Below are 12401 nucleotides of genomic sequence, written 5' to 3' on the forward strand. Positions count from 1 at the left end.
AATTCCACAAACTTTACATTTGACAATAGAGACTTTTTCCTTGGTTATTCCCTTACCATTACTTTCTAGTTGCAGAATAATCTATCAACAAGTAAGCATTCGGGCATAATTAACCACTTTATTTTGTGATAGGACTGTTATTTTACATTTCTTCACAATCTTCACAGCACCATCTGTTTCTTTTCTCCATCATTTCCTTTTCTGAAGACTTTGTTGGAGGCAGGGCAGGATTTGGTACCTTAGTTTTTCTGTCATCTCATCTCCTAATACTAGTTCAGAAAGCACTTCTTTCCCCCATTTTTACTTTCTCCTAAAACAATTTGTCAACATTATATTTGGAGAGATTGGGAGACAGTTGTCTGCTCTGTGATACCTAAAAGAAGATAGATTGGCAACAGGGATCTCAGGCATGTGTGGATATATACAGTAACTTTTGTAAATACCAGATGAAAAAAAACCATAATAATTCAATCCAGATCTTGGTATTCTGAGAAAGCAAATTTTGCTTCCTCTTCAGAGCACAAGGGGATGAAAGAAGACACTTTGGTCCTGACTGCTCTGATCGTGAGAGAATGTTTTCCATCACCAGGATGGTTGGGCCTATTTCAAATTCCCCAAGGATCCAAAATGTAAAAAATAACAGGCAGCCGAGGGGATTTCATGAGTTTTTCTTGCATGTGTTAAAAGTTAGCATTGCACAGAGAGGAGGATGAAATCTGGTTTTAACTAATAGACCTTTACTGACGCAAGGTCTGTGCTGAAGTGAAGGCCATATGTTTGCATTGTACATCTATGATGATGTGTGAGTTTGTCAAGTCTTTGAAACCACAGTGATTGGCATGCTTTGACAGGTGTTGGTGCCCCAGAGTTGGCAATCCCATAAAGCTTTACAACAGGCACTTTAGGCTGTTATAATAGTGCTGGCAGAACTGATGTGTCCAAATAGTGCAAAGAGGCATGTAAGCTGGGAATTGGGGGTGGGGGGGGGATGCATTCAGTTTCATAGGGGATATATAGCACTACTCTGGGATGTGGAAAGGTAGGAAATAGAGGGCCAAGATTCATAGTTCTTCCTTGGTCATAATTCATGCTGGCCTCTGGGCCCTTAATTCAATTCCCACTGCTACCTGAAGTAAACTCACTGGATCAGTGGAACTGAAATAAATGTTGACTTACCAAGCCTCCACTGAGTCTATTTATGCACTGTAGTTGGATCTAACAATTGGTTTTAGGCCTAGGGATCAATCAGGGGTGTAATGTGAAGTAAACTATTTTCCTATGTTCTTTTGAGGGGAGGATATGGTAATTCTATCTATTTTGATTACACAAGGCAGTAAATATTTTTCATTAGATAAAATTTTAGGTTATTCTTACAGAGTTTTTCTCTATCACGTGTAGGTTTTGCAATGAGGCTCATTGAATAATAATCAAATAATTAATTAAAGTTTCCTCCCCATTTGAGGTCTCCTTATATACCAGTTTAAAGCCTGTCCCCGAAACCTGAGACTTCCACCAAATTTTGAAAAATATCAAATAAACGCAGATTTTCAGCAACATTTTTAATGTTTGTATTTACGTTTGCAGTAGGACTAATAACTTTTCATGCCAAAAATTTGCATCATTAATATTCATCCTATTTGAGGTTATTTTCCCCTAAGCAACAACCTTTCAAGATCTTTATTTTTAGGCAGTACCTCCATCTTGAGTGTTTGGAGAACCATCTGTGCTACCTAAATATTAAGAGGAATGGATGCTGTTTAGAAATATTTTCAGGTCTCAAAGGCCTGACATAGGTATGGTCACACTTCCGAGCCCAGAAGGCTATGAACCAGCATTTTGTGCCCCTCATTCCTCACTTTTAACCTTTTCTAATTGAAATTTACAGACCAAAAATATAGCAAATGTGGACATATGGGACCAGTTAAGAGCCTCATAATTTTCACTCAAGGTCTAGTCTAGTGGAATAGTGGTATGGACGATGTTTTACCATTTTCATAGTTTTCAAAAATCTGTGGGTGTACAGATAAATCTGTGTGGAAGTATGTAGTATGCTACAAATGTTTGAACTGAAGCTGCTTTACACAGCAGGGAGGAACCAGTGTCTTCTGTGGTCTGTGATCTCAGTTAAAGTTGTCTTCCTTTTTTGGCTGCTCTCCAAATGGCGTTTCACTTCATTCTCTTTTTGTACTGAAGTCAGTGCTGTTGATTTGTGTGGAACAAGATCCAACTTGCTTTGGTGTTTTGAAAATTAAGCCCAATGCCGAATATAAGGGTTTGTATGTTTTCCCCAGCCTTTTTCTGTCATTCTGTGTTTTAATGCAACTTTGATAATACAGCCCCAGCATGTCCACAACAGTAAAAAAAAAATACAAATGTATTTCCAGCTGTGGGCTGTTCAAACACGAATTGTCCTGGGCATTAAGTATCAACTTTAACCATCTGGTTTACTTCTGATTAGGATTATATTTTATAAATGCTGCACATATGGCACCCTCATAATCTCAATGCCATATGCAGAGGGTCAGTGGGATCCAGCCCCTTTGGTCTTTTTCCTAACTTTGCCAAGTGCTTATAAATCTTAATTCAAAGACATAAATCTGTTTTGGTTTTAAATATATATAAACCTGTAATATCTTTGAAACTGAGTAAAGGAAAATCATCAAAAACATTTTTGTGGACTCGAATCAGAAGAAGTAGACTGTAGTCCCAAAGCTTATGCTAGAAATTTCCTTTTCACGGTTACATTTTAACATTGCTACATGTTTCCTTTTATATATTAATACATTTTTATTGGGAAATCCTTTATAGAAAGTGTCTTCCAACTGTTAACCTGAAAATCCTTTCAAAAATAAATGCATCCATGTATGACTATAGACATTCAGCTGTAAAACTCTCATTTTCCTTGATAATGTGTCTTTGGTGAGAAGCTTAGTCATTTCAGTAAAATCCCTGGAAAGGCAAGTTTGCTTCCATTACCAGTTTTCCCTTGAAACATACATCTGCAGCAACAGTGGGAGAGTTCCAGGAGTCAATGTGACAGAATTGGAACTCCCATGGAAGCAGATCCAACTACTTTGGTGAAGGAATTCACCAGGGGCTGTATTGCCACCATATTCGTTCCTATTATCCAGTTGTGATGGTGACTGTCTAAGGTTCCTTCCCATAGAGCAATCACAGGTGGACCTCAGGCAGAATTGTGGGGATTTTCGCTTCTGAAAAGTTGAAGTGATTCTGCAAAGACATACAGTTATATTTCTGGATTTAATTTTTGCAGTGTGGGCGATTTGTAGATTTGACTCTTTACGAATTTGGTTAATAGGTTTCCTCGAGAAATCTCTAGGTCCTCCAGGACAACTCTGTAATTGGCTTCTGCCAGAAGTTGCCTGTAGAGTCATACTGGAGGGAACAGATTTCTAAGAAAGTCTAGGTCCTCCTAAGCCAGCGTTTCTCAACCTGGGGGTTGGGATCCCCAAGGGGATCGCCAAAGACCCTCAGAAAACACAGTATTTCCTGTTGGTCATGGGGGTTCTGTATGCAAAGCTTGGCCCTATTCGATTGTTGGTGGGGTTCAGAATGCTCTTTGATTGTAGGTGAACTGTTGATTGTAGGTGAACTGTAAGTCCCAGCAACTACAACTCCCAAAATCTGTGCCCCCCCCCCCCACCAGTATTCAAACTTGGCTGTATTGGGTATTTGCATGCTGCATATCACATATTTACATTGCATTCATAACCGTAGTAAAATTACAGTTACAAAGTAGCAACAAAAATAATTTTATGGTTGGGGGTCACCTCAACATGAGGAACAGTATTAGGGATCGCGGCATTAGGAAGGTTGAGAAACACTATCCTAAGTGTTTGTCAACATTCAATGACATTTGACAATAGAATTGCTCTGGAAGACCTAACTTTTTTTAGAGAGGTCTTCTCTTGTTTTAAAACTCATAATTTTCCCACTTCCATGAGGGTTCTGAACCTTTATCCCCATGAAAATGGAGGACCTCCTGTAGTTGCTTTCAATGAGAGTTTTAACTGAAACTGCTGACATTGTTGGCTTGACCTTTTGCATTTGGACCCACTCACTCTTGGATGGCAGTTCCCAATAAATTCTATGAAATCAAATTTAGCCCTCAGGTTTAAGGAGGTACCCATTACCAACTGTCCCCAACCAGAGTGTTGCAAGCAGGCATGTAGCCGGGGGGGGGGGGGTCTTGAGGGGCTTCAGCTCCCCCCCCCCCGCCCCGAAATTCTCACGGTGGTCCGCGAGAAGGTCTTACTGGTACATTATTTAAACTGTTATGTTTATTCATATCATGATCTGATCACCATGCTCAATATATTCCATATGCATGGGAGTATTGGGGTAACGATACAAAAGGTTTGCTAGGGTAGACCCTCTTTGACTCAGACTCAGCCCCCCCCCCCCCCCCCCCAGAATCAAAATCCTGGCTACGGGCCTGGTTGCAGATAGACTTGTCTCTGTAGGGAAAGCCAAAAAATAATTGGATTTTCAACAGCACAAGTCCCTGATTTACTGGGAGACATTGGAGAAGATCTAAGACATGGGAACACATACTTCATGGTGTAAGGAAACAGGTTTGGCTCGCCCTCCACCTGCATTGTGTATGCTTGATGTACAGGCAGTCCCCAAGTTACAAACAAGATAGATTCTGTAGATTTGTTCTGAAATTGAATTTGTATGTAAGTCAGAACAGATACATTTTTTATGTGTAACTCCAGCCAAATATATGTATATTTTAGCTTTGGATAGCATAGGGAAATGTTAACACCCCTGTGGTGTTGGTTTGCTGTCTGTGCTCCTGTTCAGAAGATTTCACCTTGTACCTGAGTTATTCATAAGTCGATGTTTGTAATTTGGGGACTGCCTATACTTGAAATGAACTGGACTTCATTGCTAGACAAATCCATGTGGAAAGTGCATAAAACTACTGAGAGTGAATTTCAGCACAAGCTGAGTGGTTTTTTTAGATGTTCCAAAGCAAGAGAATAATAATGTGACGATGCATACCTAACGTGCACAAACTGGCCTTGGCAACACCTTTTGATCAAAGAGCAAAATAGGTTCCAGCCCTTGAATGTGCAAGCAATAATTCTAAAACCGTGTTTTTAAGAGGAATTTTTGATAAGTTCCAGGCAAAGTCTTTCCTTCCAAGTTCTAGCAGCCAATTCATCTTTATCTTCAGAGAGAGTGACTTGTGTTGCAAATGTATCTGGCCTGTAACATGCCAAAGCATAGCAAATAAGGCTCATACTTTCAACTGGAACTTGAATAAGTGAAGTGGACAACTATTTTTTTCCTGCCCGCTTGCTGAGTGACCCAAAGGGCTTGCGTATTGTATCCTTCTTGATAAATCTGGACATGTGCCATGAAAAATAAAAGAGATGGCATTCCAGTGCTTCCTTTTATTTATTAGGTTGTTCATTTTTTCCCCTGCATTCACATGCACGAGTGTTTTATCTGGAAACAATCAAATGTGAATTACCCTGTTTTTTTCTGGAATTTAAGGTCATTTTGGTTCTCAAACTGTTTGACAAAAGTTAAAAGTATATAGAATCTTTTATGGCAATAAGGGGAACTCCTAAATCCTGTTTTTGGGTTTTTTTTTGAAAAAGCAAAAGAAAATATCTTCTCTAAAACAATTGCTTATAATACGACAAAGCAACGTTGACATTATTCCAAACCAGATGGTTCAGATGTTTGAATTTTACCTGACTTTTGAATGTTAATGTATGTGTAAAGTGAGTCCATAAAATTAATTCTATGATAATGAGAAAATACATATCCAGGATTGGCCTTTGGGAACCCCAGAACAACTCTCCAGCCTCTCCAGAAAGTTTTTTTTTTAATTTTGGGGGTGATTTTCAGGTAATTTCTTTGTCCCCAAATGGGCAAAAACTGCCTAAAAATCCAGCATTTTTCTTCTCTTAACCCAGAAAATCCCCAAAAGCTTCCCCAAACACAAAAAAGGAAAGTCATGGCTGCTGAAACTCAGTGTTTTGGCCTACTGGGTGGAGGGTGGGAGGTAAAATATCTGGTTTAGGAAAAGGAGGTTTAAGGATTGTCTTGAGGAGACTCTTAAGGGTTAACTGGACCCTCTCCCAAAATTATTGTTAACTTGCTAATTATTGTTAACTTGCGTTGTTTTTGCTCTCTGTGGGAGCATGATTATGGTTTCGGTTTAGCATCTTTGGTGCCTCTTCCTCCGAGGATACTATTGTGCGCATGCAATGCTTTTTGTCATGGCCTTGGGCCCGTACAATAAACTATTGTGATTGATTGTATAACATGACTTTCCATGAAGGATTCTGGGTTTGGGATGGTTTCGTTATACTTCAGCTAGACTAGTTTTATTCTGAGTATTTTATTTAGAAACCAACTCAGTGCTAAATATAGTCTATTAAGCTGGCTGGCTGTAATATTGCTTTTCTTTTCTCTTGATCTAAGGTAGTCGAGAGAACTTGTCATGACCTGAGAATTAGATTGAATGCAAAAGAATAAAACTTGTTCTTTATTTTGCCAAACTGTGTACATCAAACAACTTAGCTACAGATGAAACCTATCAGACTTACCGGATATACTCGAGTATAAACCGACCCGAATATAAGCCGAGGCACTTAATTTTACCACAAAAAACTGGGAAAACTGAGACTAGAGTTTAAGCCAAGGGTGGGAAATGCAGCAGCTCCTGGTGAATTTCAAAATAAAAATAGATACCAATAAAATTACATTAATTGAAGTATCAGCAAGTTAAATGTTTTTGAATATTTAAATAAAACTCTTACTTTAAGATAAGACTGTCCAACTCTGTTGAAATCATTATTCTAATCTCTTTCTATGTAAATGTGCTTAAATATCCTCCCAATAATCATCTTAGTTTATTTTGGAGGAAATGCTGTGTGCAACTGAATAAGAAAAAGTGTTAAAGACTGGCGCTGAGAGAGGAGGAGAGGAAGGTGCACACCGTGCCAAGAGAGTAGAAGAGGAAGGTGCATGCTGCGCAAGAGAGTAGAAGAGTAGGGGGGACACTGCGCAAGAGAGGGGGAGAGGAAGGAGAGCTGGGTTGCTGTTCAGAGAGGTGAGAGTCCTGGCAGGAAGGCGTGGGGCTGAAATAACCCTTCTTTTAGCCCCACACTTTCCCGCCAGGGCCATCATCCAAGTATAAGCTGAAAAACTAGGCTTATACTCAAGTATATACAGTAATTCGCAGGTTAAACTCTGGCATTGAATAGTTGCCTATGGGAATGCCGCCTTGAGGCCCCTCTGGAGTGGAGAAAGGTGGGGTAGAAATGTTGTAAATAAATAAATATTTATGCTTACAGTTGTGTAAACACAGCAAAAATTGTGCCTTGCACAGACTGTCTTTTTCTTTCTGTTCTTTGCTGTATGAAAAATTATTTGCTCATCTGAAAACATCCTTTTTGTAACTTCATATGAAAAAATACTTTAGGATTAGTTTATATTTGAAAACCACAAGACTGTTTTTTAAAGAAATTATAGTAATCTATTGGGTTGGGTTGGGTTGGGTTGGGGCAGAGGCAGGAAGGAACACCAATGGGTTTATTTTCTAATCTCAGCCATACATGTTTACTTTTTGAAATATGTTTCAAATAACTCCATTGGCCATAAATTTAGTCTCCAGAGTATGTTATCCTTACAATTGCATCTCATTAGCTCATCATTTGTACAACTTTTGAAAGAGCTATGAGCCAGCAATTGCTTCATTTTAAATTGCTTTAAAAAGTGCAAGGGGGAAAGACAGCATTCAAAATGTGCACATTGAGAATACAAATAATGGTAACCATATCTGAGCTAGTCTAACAATGAGTACCAACATTTGAGCAAACATAAAGGTGAATTAAATTTTAAGGGTAGTAGGAAGAACATTGTTTTGATGTCTTTTATAGGCCATGAAAACATTGAAACAGTCATTTTGGCTTCATACTTTTGCTTTGCATTATAACTCTGTATGTCTTTCTTTACACAGATACGGTCTCATTTTCAGTTTGGTTATCTCTGCCAGAGGACCACTGATGCTTCATGTTGTCCCAGCTGGACTCTAGGCAATTATATTGCCATTCTGAACAACAGGTCATCCTGTCAAAAAATTGTAGAAAGAGATGTCTCTCACACTCTGAAGCTGCTCCGTACGTGTGCCAAATACTACTACAATGGGACGCTTGGGCCAGACTGCTGGGATATGGCCGCCAGGAGGAAGGACCAACTCAAGTGTACGAACGTTCCTCGTAAATGTACGAAGTACAACGCTGTTTACCAGATTCTCCACTACCTAGTGGACAAAGATTTCCTAAGCCCAAAGCTCACAGACTATGTCTCACCAGCTTTAAAGTACAGCATGCTCTTTTCACCTACCGAAAAAGGGGAGAGCATGATGAATATCTACTTGGATAAGTTTGAGAACTGGAACTGTTCTGATGGGATCACCACCATCACAGGGATTGAGTTTGGAATCAAGCATAGCTTATTCCAAGATTACCTTTTAATGGATACTGTGTATCCTGGGATCGCCATTGTGATTGTTCTTTTTGTCATGTGCATATATACCAAGTCCATGTTTATCACACTCATGACCATGTTTGCCATAATTAGTTCGTTGATTGTTTCTTACTTCCTCTACCGGGTAGTATTTAATTTTGAATTTTTCCCCTTTATGAACCTCACTGCACTGATAATTCTTGTTGGTATTGGGGCGGATGATGCTTTTGTCTTGTGTGATGTATGGAATTACACAAAATTTGATAAATCTCAAGCTGCAACGTCAGAAACAGTCAGCATCACCTTACAACATGCTGCCCTTTCCATGTTTGTCACCAGTTTCACCACCGCCGCTGCCTTTTATGCCAATTATGTCAGCAATATCACAGCAATCAGGTGTTTCGGTGTGTATGCTGGCACCGCCATATTGGTGAATTATGTTCTGATGGTAACATGGTTGCCTGCAGTTGTTGTGTTACACGAACGGTACTTGCTCAATATATTTAGTTGCTTCAGGAAGTCTCAGACAAGGGGCTACAGTAACAAAAGCTGCTGGACAGTTCTGTGCCAAATGTTCCACAAGGTTGTTTTTGCAGGCTCAGAAGCATCTAGGATATTTTTTGAAAAAGTATTGCCATGTATTGTTATCAAATTTCGTTATATTTGGTTAGTCTGGTTCTTGGCCTTAACTGTTGGGGGTGCTTATATAGTGTGCGTGAATCCAAAGATGAAGCTTCCCTCTCTGGAGCTCTCAGAATTTCAAGTGTTCAGGTCTTCTCATCCATTTGAACGTTATGATGCAGAGTTCAGGAAACTTTTTATGTTTGAGCGTGTTCATCATGGAGAAGAGCTCCATATGCCCATCACTATCATCTGGGGAGTCTCTCCTGAAGACAACGGAGACCCCCTAAACCCTAAAAGTAAAGGGAAACTAAAATTAGACAGCTCCTTCAATATTGCAAGCCCAGATTCACAGCTGTGGATTTTGAAGTTTTGCCAGAAGCTGAGAAACCAGACTTTTTATTATCAAACAGAAGAACAAGACTTCACAAGCTGCTTTATTGAGACATTTAAGCAGTGGATGGAAAATCAGGACTGTGATGAACCAGCCCTTTATCCCTGCTGCAGTCATTGGAGCTTCCCCTACAAACAGGAGATTTTTGAGTTATGCATCAAGAGGGCCATCATGGAGCTTGAAAGAAGTACAGGGTACCATTTAGACAGCAAAACCCCTGGGCCTCGTTTTGACATAAATGATACCATCAGAGCAGTGGTACTGGAGTTCCAAAGCACCTACCTCTTCACCTTGGCATATGAGAAGATGCATCAGTTCTACCAAGAGGTGGATTCCTGGATTTCACATGAGCTCAGTACTGCTCCCGAGGGGCTTAGCAATGGCTGGTTTGTGAGTAATCTAGAGTTCTATGACCTCCAGGACAGTCTTTCTGATGGGACTTTGATTGCCATGGGTCTTTCAGTTGCTGTAGCATTCAGCGTAATGTTACTTACAACTTGGAATATCATAATAAGCCTTTATGCAATAGTCTCAATAGCAGGAACCATTTTTGTTACTGTAGGATCTCTGGTTCTTCTGGGTTGGGAACTCAACGTTTTGGAGTCTGTCACCATTTCTGTTGCTGTTGGATTATCTGTTGACTTCGCTGTCCATTATGGAGTTGCTTACCGTTTGGCTCCAGATCCTGACAGAGAAGGGAAAGTCATTTTCTCCTTAAGTCGCATGGGCTCAGCAATTGCAATGGCAGCCCTGACCACATTTGTAGCGGGAGCCATGATGATGCCTTCCACAGTTTTGGCATATACTCAGCTTGGCACCTTCATGATGCTTATAATGTGCATCAGCTGGGCCTTTGCAACTTTCTTCTTCCAGTGCATGTGCCGTTGCCTTGGCCCCCAAGGAACTTTTGGACAGATTCCTCTGCCGAAAAGATTTCAGTGCAGTGCCTTTTCCCAGGCATTGTCAGGAAGCAAAGATGGGGAGGAAAACAAATACCATTTGGACCCTAGAAGTAAAAAATCAGACAAGGAGCGTGAGCATGAACATTATGAGCTGGAGCCTTTAGCATGCCAGACCAATAACTGCACTCCCTCTGAGAAGAGAGCCTTTGAAGAGACGCACATCTGCTCTGAGCTCTTCAATGGTAGGCTTACAAATGCCCATGCTCTTCCCCAGTTGGCATATAGCGACGAAATGAACATGAATGCTAAAAGTGAATCCAGCCCAGCCGTGGTACCTTCTGATGAGCAAGACCCCACTTGCCAGCTGATGTGTCAAAACCAGCAGTGCATTTGCTCCGACGCATATAAAGCCTTGGGTATGAAATGGAGTCCCCGCTCATGTCAGCAGTTAAATGAAACCTTATGCTTTCGCTGTTCTCTTTCGTCTGGAAACATGCAGACCCAAAATAATTTGGTCCCTCTAAATGCCTTGCCTCGCTCTTCTGATGGCTACATTAACACTGTTCAGCATGTTCTCCACTGTAACTGTCTACAAGGCAGGTTAAAAAGGCCGCCAGTTCAGAATTCACTCCCGAAAAACATTTTTCTTCATTCCGCACACCATTTTCAATCCCGCAGTCTTCCTAACACTGAAGAGAACTTAAGAACCCTTTCAAAAGAGACAAATTCTTCTCCATTCCCTTGCAGAAGTGCTGGTTCAGTCACAAAACCTTGTGAAAAAGAGAATCACCTGTCTAAGAACCCAAAAGGGCTCTGTAATAGTTGCAGAGGGAAGCGGGAGGTAAGAGTTGCAGAGGTAAATAGAAATGAAAATGGGATATCTGCATCGAAGCAAAACAGGCAAACTGAAGGAGAGGGCATCCAGGACGTACCACAAAGTACTCCCAGCACTAAATTGCATCAGAATGAGATTAAGGGTATAGAAAGCAGTAGAGCATCAGAAGCTGGCTTTGAGTCTTGCCCTGAAAATTCACAGTATTGTAACAGAACCATAATGATCAAGTGCAATTCTGTTGAGTGTCATATGCCAAACACTGAAGCCCATGTGCCTGCTTTGTTAGCACACCCTGAACTTTCCAATGAAAGTTTGCTAATAAAAACACTATAATTAATCTTAAATGTAATGTCCGTGTTATTCTTTTTGAAGAGATCTCATAGTATTAAACCTGTTCAGATGGTCACATATATGCAATATACATAAAATCACGTTTGAGGATTTAAAATCTACTTTGAAAGAAAAGTGAATGTTTTGGTTAAGTTTTATTAACCTTTTTCAAGTTGATTATACATTGTTCTCAGTAAAGTCAAATACTGCTTAATTCACATCTTCCCGTGCAGTTGCCAAAATCATTTCGGTTGTTATTCTCCACTACAATGAAAAATAAAGCATTTCAAGTAGCCTGTCCCTGGGATTTTGGCAAGAGAAAATATATCTGAGTTAGGCTGTTTTACTGCCTTATGTTGCTATTCTCTAACTATTATATTACCTAGAATTATATTATCTCTTATTTAATTACCTGGGATCAGCTAAAACCTATCTCTGATGGATCACAGAGGGTAAGAAAAAAGAAACACAGATTTTTAAAATCACATCTAAAATGGTTCTTTATGAGCTTGTCCCTTTCAGTCCCTACTCTGTTAGTTCTTCATAAATTGTTTTAGGTATCATTCAGTGATAGTATATGGACTTAAGAAGTTATGGAAGTGGTGTCCCCTTCTTCATCTCCAACAGGGGTCCTCAAACTTTTTAGGCAGAGGGCTGGTTCACGGATTGTTAGGGGATACACACTATAGTTTGGGGGAAAATGAACGAATTCCTATGCACACTGCACATATCTTATTTGTAGTGCAAAAAATAAAACATGAAAGAACAATACAGTATTTAAAATGAAGAACAATTTTAACCAACA

General features: G+C 39.9%; 1 protein-coding gene across 2 annotated transcripts in view; it reads left to right on the forward strand.

The window, feature by feature from the left end:
* Window positions 1-11610, forward strand: part of DISP1 (dispatched RND transporter family member 1) — a 98306-nt gene extending 86696 nt beyond the window's left edge. For both annotated transcript variants that reach the window (XM_060754209.2, XM_060754208.2), the window contains exon 8: window positions 8006-11610. In XM_060754209.2, the coding sequence (XP_060610192.2) occupies window positions 8006-11599 (3594 nt within the window). In that variant the 3' untranslated portion in view covers window positions 11600-11610. The remainder of the gene's footprint in view (window positions 1-8005) is intronic.
* The last annotated feature ends 791 nt before the right edge of the window (window positions 11611-12401 follow it).

Source organism: Anolis sagrei, chromosome 1 (assembly GCF_037176765.1).
Source record: "Anolis sagrei isolate rAnoSag1 chromosome 1, rAnoSag1.mat, whole genome shotgun sequence".
Classification (NCBI taxonomy): domain Eukaryota; kingdom Metazoa; phylum Chordata; class Lepidosauria; order Squamata; family Dactyloidae; genus Anolis; species Anolis sagrei.